At 46.1% G+C, this 7,804-nt stretch overlaps 2 protein-coding genes across 2 annotated transcripts; both read left to right on the top strand.

The window, feature by feature from the left end:
• Positions 1–228: 228 nt before the first annotated feature.
• H6S33_005373 (uncharacterized protein) lies at positions 229–5,213 on the top strand (the record flags this gene model as incomplete). Its single annotated transcript, XM_044837580.1, has 9 exons — positions 229–390; positions 500–574; positions 650–926; positions 986–1,484; positions 1,539–1,665; positions 1,719–3,435; positions 3,487–3,627; positions 3,678–4,171; positions 4,230–5,213. The coding sequence occupies 9 exons, from the start codon at positions 229–231 to the stop codon at positions 5,211–5,213; spliced, it is 4,476 nt and encodes a 1,491-aa protein (XP_044698682.1).
• A 1,556-nt stretch (positions 5,214–6,769) lies between these two features.
• H6S33_005372 (uncharacterized protein) lies at positions 6,770–7,357 on the top strand (the record flags this gene model as incomplete). Its single annotated transcript, XM_044837569.1, has 1 exon — positions 6,770–7,357. One exon carries the CDS (start codon positions 6,770–6,772, stop codon positions 7,355–7,357), a length of 588 nt encoding a protein of 195 aa, XP_044698681.1.
• Positions 7,358–7,804: the final 447 nt, after the last annotated feature.

Genomic DNA, 7,804 nt, shown 5'->3' with positions numbered 1-7,804 from the left:
GGCATCACGTTATCAATACTTCAATTCTATCTTCGTCAAATACAATACCTCCTTATCGTCGCCGGTTGAGCCATCTCGTTGCCGTCGACATAAAACCCCTAATCACTCGACCTTCACTCTCCTTCATTCTCACCACGAACCGTTCTCTCGACAGTTTCTCCTCTAATTTCACTGGGAAAGACGCAATATCCCTCACCCTACTCACAAGTCAATTAATTTGACTTGAGAATGGCGGATTCTGTTTCTCCGCCGGGTTCTTGGTCTGAACACCGCGAGAATGCCAAAGTAGAGGAGCATCAAATTGCAAAGGACGCGAGAAATAAGGGGGCAGATGTATTTGAGTTTGACCCAAACGCAACACCTCAACAGAAAGCAGAGCAAGTGAAAAAGGTACGCCTCTCAGACTTTTAGGACGCCGATGAACCATGCCGCAGATCATGAGGCCAGTGGCATAGTAGCTAAATAAGATTATTGACTTTTTTCACTTCCCACGAGTTAGGCCATTCCTGCAGGGCTAAATTTGCCATCACTTTCATCGCTCAAACCAGCTGCACCCATCGTCACCACAGATATTGTAAGTTTTCCCGGGGGCGCTTATCGATGCTCCAACTTGAGCATGTGAACCAAAGTTTACTTATTGGCTATATAGGGGACGAACGGAACGAACGGAACGAACGGTGCCCTCAAAACATCAAACGGAGTAAATGGGGGAAATGGGTCAGTAGCACCAACCCCTACATCGGCTGTGGCACCTAAAGACCCGGGAATGGTGAATGGATTCCCCAAAGCTGGCGATGGGGAATGGAGTCGCGTTGGATGGGAGCCTAGATTTGGCAGTTTAAACGATGCTCTTGGTTTAGACGACGCTATTGCTCAAAACCACCAAACGTTTGTGGAAGCCAATTTAGACGACAAGTTCTTCGGAGGTGAGTTTCTTGGAGCCAGGACCTCCATTGTGTAATATTCTAATTATTTTGATGACTAGATTGGTATCATAATGCGGGCATCATATTGTTCACATCTCTTGCAACCTGGTTTTTGACTCTAATTGGCGGTGGTATTGGTTGGATTATGATTATCATGGCATGTTGTGCAACCTACTACCGAACTTCGATGATGCGAGTTCGTCGTAACGTCCGGGACGATTTAAATCGCGAATTCGCAAAACAAAGATTGGATACCGATGTCGAGTCTCTCGAATGGATCAACTCATTTACTGTCAAATTTTGGCCCATCTACCAGCCCGTACTCGCCGCGACAATCGTTAACACGGTTGACCAAGTTTTGGCTGGGGCAACTCCTGGTTTCATCGACTCGCTAAAACTGACCACCTTTACCCTTGGAACAAAGCCACCAAGAATTGAACATGTAAAAACCTACCCAAAGACGGATGACGACACTGTGGAAATGGACTGGAAGTTCAGTTTTACTCCTAATGATACCGCAGACTTGACAAGCCGACAGCTCAAGAACAAGGTGAACCCGTAAGTACCGTGAATTTCACTTAACCTATCTCGATCTTTCTGACGCATGCACAGTAAAATCGTCCTCGAAGTCCGTGTCGGCAAAGGTATTGCGAGCAAGGGTATACCAATTATCGTCGAGGATATGGCATTTACCGGACTTATGAAGATCAAAATGAAACTTCAAATCGCGTTCCCACATGTAAGTACCAACTAGTTACATTTAGAAATCTAGAGCTGACATATTTGTTCTAGATCGAGAAAGTTGATGTCTGCTTCATAGAACCTCCAAAATTTGACTATGCATTGAAGCCTCTTGGTGGTGAAACGTTTGGTATCGATATCGGTTTCTTGCCCGGTTTGAGTGGATTCATTCAAGATCAAATCCACAGTAATCTCCGTCCTATGTTCTACGCTCCCAATGTATTCACTGTCGAGGTTGCCAAAATGCTGGGCGGTGCCCCAATTGATACTGCTATTGGCGTACTTGCTGTTACTATCCATCATGCCCATGGTCTCAAGAACCCCGATAAATTCAGTGGCACCCCCGATCCATACGCAGTATGCTCAATTAACAACCGCGTCGAAGTCGCCCGCACGAAAATCATCAAGGAAAGTACCAACCCCAGGTGGAATGAAACGAAATATATCATTATCACAAATTTCAACGACCCTTTGACTTTGGGAATATTCGACTTCAACGAAATCAGAAAGGATAGGGAGTTGGGAACAGCCACATTTCCTTTGGACGGTCTCACGGAGAGTCCGGAACAGGAAAATGTCAGCATTCCTGTGATGACAAACGGAAAAGCGAGAGGACAAGTTTCTTGCGATCTGAGGTTCTTTCCAATTTTGGAAGGACGAATTCTGGAGGACGGTACACAGGAGCCTGTCCCCGAAAGCAACACTGGTATTCTACGATGGACTGTTTCCCAAGCGAAGGAGCTGGATTCTAGCAAAAGTTTGGTCGGGCAATTGTCCCCTTACGCTTGTCAGCTCCTCAACCGCAAACTCGTTCATAAGACCAAGATCATAAAGCGCACAAACGACCCCATCTGGGAAGATGCCTACGAAATGCTCATCACAGACCGTAAGGGATCCAACTTGGAAATTGTTATCAAAGATGATCGTGATTTGGCCGCGGACCCGGAACTCGGAAGGTATGCAATTAAACTGGACGAAATGCTTGAGATGACGAAGAAAGGCACCAATTGGTTTAATCTCTCTGGAGTCAAATCTGGTCGCGTCAAGTTGAGTGCTGAATGGAAGCCTGTGACTATCAAAGGCGTTTCTGGAACAGGAGGTTATCAGACTCCCATTGGTGTTATGAGACTTCACTTTTTGAATGGCAGGAATCTTCGGAACCTGGAGGCTCTCGGCAAATCTGACGCATACGTCCGCGTTCTTCTCTCTGGTGTCGAAAAAGGCAGAACTGTCACTTTTGAAAACGACCTCAATCCAGATTGGGACGAAGTTTTGTACGTGCCTGTCCATTCTGCTAAGGAGAAACTGCACCTGGAAGTGATGGATCAGGAAAAGATGGGCAAGGATCGTTCTCTCGGCTTTGTCGACATAGAAACAGGTGAATATGTTAAGGAGGGGGATAATGGCCTGTACATGGAGCACAGCGAAAAAGTCAACCAGCAGAGGGCACTCAAGGACGGGAAGGGTTCCGAGAAAGGAACATTAAGCTTTACCGTTGCCTTTTATCCTTGCTTGAATATTGCCGATCCTGAAGAGGAAGAAGAGGACAAGAAAATTCAGGAGCAGATTGAAATGGAGAAAAAGAAAGCCCTGGAAGAGGCGCAAGCGCTCAAAGGAGACAACCCGGACCCAATTGCTGTCGAAAATGCGAAAGAAAAAGATTTGAATGAGGAAAACACAATCACAGCTACAAGCCCGACAGGAAGCGATGAGGACAACAAGACTATACCAAAGGTCAGATTGACGCCTGAGGAACTAGTCAAATACGGTAATACTTTGGATTCACACATTAAAAAGCACTATTTCTGACGTGTAATAGATTCCGGGTTATTAATCTTCAAAATCATCGAGGGACAACTCGCACACAAAGATTGTTATGTTGAAGTACTCATGGACGACATGCTGTATCCTGCATATGCAACTACCAAAATCAAAGCGAAAAACATCAAGATCAACGAGAGTAAGTCAAACTCCCAGCAATTTAGTCGAGTGTTTACTAAGCCAGAGAAGTTGGTGATGCCTTCGTTAGGGAATTGGAGTTTTCAAAAGTCACCATCCGCCTGAGAGAACACGGGAAGGACATCGATGACGAGAGCGATGATGTTCTCGCTAAGCTACAAGGCAACACTCTTGAGACCCTCAAGCAATGCTTGAATAACCCCACTATCCTTTCTTTGAAGGACAAGAATGGAGATATCAGCAAGATCAAGATCAGTCTGAAGTATATCCCAGTCCTGATGAGGCTCGACCCAAGTGAGAGCATCAACAACATGGGCACCGTCCGTGTTGATATCCTTGACGCTGCAAACCTCCCATCTGCCGATAGAAACGGGAAGAGCGATCCTTTCTGTGTCTTCGAGCTCGATGACAAGGAGGTACACAAAACCAAAGTGCAGAAGAAGACTCTACACCCTGCTTGGAACGAGGTATTTGAAACGAAGGTTGTATCGCGCACTGCGGCGAACTTTGTTGTGGAGATTTTTGATTGGGACCTTGGTAGTAAGGTTTGTTATTCATTATATTTATATATTAAACCGGTAAATCAGTACTTACAAAATTTAGGCCGATTTCTTATGCAAGGGTCGTATCGATCTGACAGATCTGGAGCCATTTATTCCGAAAGTAGTTGTCCTCAAATTGACAGGCAAAAAGGGAGAAGAAGGGAAGTTTGGTGAAATCCGCCTTCGTATTCTTTTCAGAGCGGACTATGTCGTCAGATCGCGACAGGGGTCCTCTACCTTCCACGGTACATTTGCCACCCCCGGAAAAATCGTCACAGGTGTTGCCGGTGCCCCACTCAAGGTTGGTGGGTTTGCTGCGGGGGGTATCACCAAAGGTGCTTCTTTCCTGAAGAAGAACACATTCGGCCGTGTCAAGAAAGATTCAAATGACGGGGAGGAGGAAGTAGTGATGATGGAAGAGCCTGTTGTCAGGCCTTCCACAAACGGCGGTGCTAGCCTTACTGCGGCGAGTGGTGTTGTTGAGGGGAAAATAACTCCCCCAAGTACCGCGGGTCAGGACGATGGAAGAACACCTAGACGTTCTGCATTAAGCCCACCATCCACCGGGGTTTCTGGTGGAAGCCCCCACAGCCGCAGTAGGAGCGTTTCCAGCACTCTTTCAGCGCCCGGGGCCGCTGCACCAGGTGCGGAACCCGGAATTGCAACTGTCAGAATCGTTAGCGCTACCGGATTCCCAACCAGTGCAAATGTTCGTCTACGATTCAAGACAGCAGGAAATAACAAGGAACTTCACAAGAGCAAGTCGGTCAAGAAGTCTACAGGCGAGCTTTTCTGGGACGAGGAGTTCAAGTTCCAGTGCACGGCAGATCAACAATTCAAGATTTGCGCTGAAGATGACCATCTTATCCGTGCTGACGAGGAACTTGGAGAGGGGCTATTTGTTGTGGACGATACTGGTAGTGGCGGCGAGACTGTCGTGTCTGTAGGGCAGGGCAAGGTCACATTGAGGACGAGCTTCAAAAGTGCCGATATGGTGAGCAACGCGTCACCTAAGAACAGTCGGAGGGGTTTATTGAAGAAGTAATGTGATGTATTTGCGTGGATATCAAGATGTGAATTTGCATGTATTTTCTTTTATTTGTTCCTTAATTTTTCTCACTCGTTCAGTCTCTCTTTCTCTCTTTACACTAAAGCGATTTAATCTGAACTTTTTTTTTTACTGCTGTGATTCCTGATTTCTCGTACTTTGTGGCCATGTTTTTCTTACATCCTCCTATTCTGCTAATGGCGTATGATTCCTGCCCTTTAGTGATCGTGTACACTACTAGCGTTCGATAGTTTTTTAAAGCGGGCTTCTAGAAACTTGCGAGCGAAATATCACCGGGAATGTGCGGCGCGTGATATTATGCTAGTTCCAATTCACAGAAACACTTATTTCCTGATATTGCACTCTCAATATCATCTACTACCTTATCTCGCAATCCGCGAAGGTTTCCTATGTTTAATATTACCCTTCCTGTTCCCTCCTGGTCACTGAACCCCACCCATGTATTTGTATATAAGGAATGGGAACGCGAGAGTTGACAAATCTGAGCTTGTATATACATATGTGGAAGGTGCCAGGTGCAATTGAGATGCCGTGGGCTTTTGTTGGGCCAAACGAACCAGTGATCGAGCTCCCAGTATACTGGTCCAGGCGTCCAGCTTTCCGTTGCATATCTTTTATATTACTTCTGAGTAACGTCCGAGGAGCACAACCCCCTGCGTTGACTCTGCTTCTTTCTTCTTGATGCAGATAACCGTTATCTTTCATGCAGGAAGGCCCGTCACACTCGGCAAACATGATATAAAGTATGAGAGAGGTGGCTTTTTGACGAATTGAGAAACCATGCAGCTCAGCGCAAGAAGGACGAAGTGACATCATCTGCGCAACTGCCCATTGAATTTGCATAAGGCAGGAATAGAGTAGTTGTGTGCTCTATGCATGTACTCTATTTCTCAAACTGCTGGAAGCATACCATTGGTAGCTGGGAAATATATTTGCCTAGATTAATATGTCCTTACCAGGTTACAGAACAGTGAAGTTAATTAATTTACGATCCTTGTCGTTCTGTAAAGCCAGTTAGAGTCCGTATCTAGCAAGAAGATCCAAAGAAGGACTACAACACACTGCTACATACTCCTTCTCAAAATAGGGTCTCGGCCTGCTTCAGCTCAAGGTTACTCTTCCCTTGGCAGGTTTATGGTTCTTTTGGCAATCAGATTTCCGTGTCCAGAACTACATTCATGTGTCACCTTGTAACTCTATCCCGGTGCATTTCCGACAGAAACCTGAATCTCGTCGGACTTGATATTCTTTAACGCCAAAAACGCTGTCCGGTGTTTAGGCGCAAACACAGGATCAACTCTCATGAGCTTGTAAATATTTCCGGGCTCGCAATCATTGGTACTATTCAGTCAGCTGCCGCGCGGCCAAGGCAAAAACGCCTAGCCAGTGTCATCACGTGATTCCCCTTATTATATTGGCAATTGTGGTAAATTATGATGGGCAAGTTGTGCCTGAATCAGAGTATTCACCTTTTTATGTTCGGGGGATTACCGGTTGATCACCCGTTATATTCATTTACTTACAAAAAAGATATGCCTGCGTGCTTTCGGCGATCTCGACGAGGAGCTCTGATAGCCCTTGTACTATTCGTGTTTGCAGTACACGACCTGCTGTACCGTCTCGATTCGAGAGCTCCGGAGCCCCCAGCTGCAGCCGCGAACATTCCTCTGGGGCGTGTCTTTATTGCCAGTAACCACTGGAACTCGGCTAAAATTCTAAAGTCCCATTGGTCTAATTCGGTCCTGGAGCTTATAGCAAAGATCGGCCCTGAGAATGTTTACTTTTCGTTGTACGAGAGTGGAAGTTGGGATGACACAAAGGGGGAGCTTCGGCAGCTCGATAGTCGACTTGAGGAATTAGGGGTTGCGAGAACTATCAGACTGGATGAGACCACACATTCCGACGAGATAAGCAAGCCCCCCGAGGATGAATGGTGGATAGAGACGAAGAGCGGGAAAAAAGAGCTGCGCAGAATACCGTATCTTGCTAGGCTGCGAAATATTGTGCTGGAACCACTGCTGTCACCGGAGGTGGTGAATGCCACCCACTCCTTTGACAGGATATTATTTCTAAACGATGTTATTTTCACGGTAATTGAGCCAGAGGCCCTTTCTTTTTAAAAATATAAATAAAAAAAAGACTTGTGCTGATCGGCGGGAAATCTTCGGTTTTGATTTTGAGCAACTTTAGCCAGAGGATGCCATTAGACTGATGCAAACGCGCTCTGGTGATTATGCTGCTGCATGTGCACTAGATTTCGCTGTTCCGCATAATTTCTATGACACTTTTGCCTTACGAGACGAGACTGGTCGTCCGGCAGCTAGCTTGGGGTACCCATACTTTGGTGCTGGGAGATCTCGTCAATCCTTACTTCGAGGAGAACCAGTACTTGTGAAATCGTGCTGGAATGGAATGGGTATGTTATAGCATGAGCGGTGTTCTACAAAAGATCATAGTACCAATTGTAGTATTTAGAATGCTAACCTGCAGATTACTATTCCAGTGTCTTTTGATGCCAAGCCATTTATTGCAAAACAGCCTCTCCGCTTCCGTGGGATACCGGATAG

Source organism: Morchella sextelata, assembly GCF_020137385.1.
Source record: "Morchella sextelata strain SCLS chromosome Unknown scls_2, whole genome shotgun sequence".
Taxonomy (NCBI): domain Eukaryota; kingdom Fungi; phylum Ascomycota; class Pezizomycetes; order Pezizales; family Morchellaceae; genus Morchella; species Morchella sextelata.
This window is presented reverse-complemented; position numbering and strand designations above follow the sequence as displayed.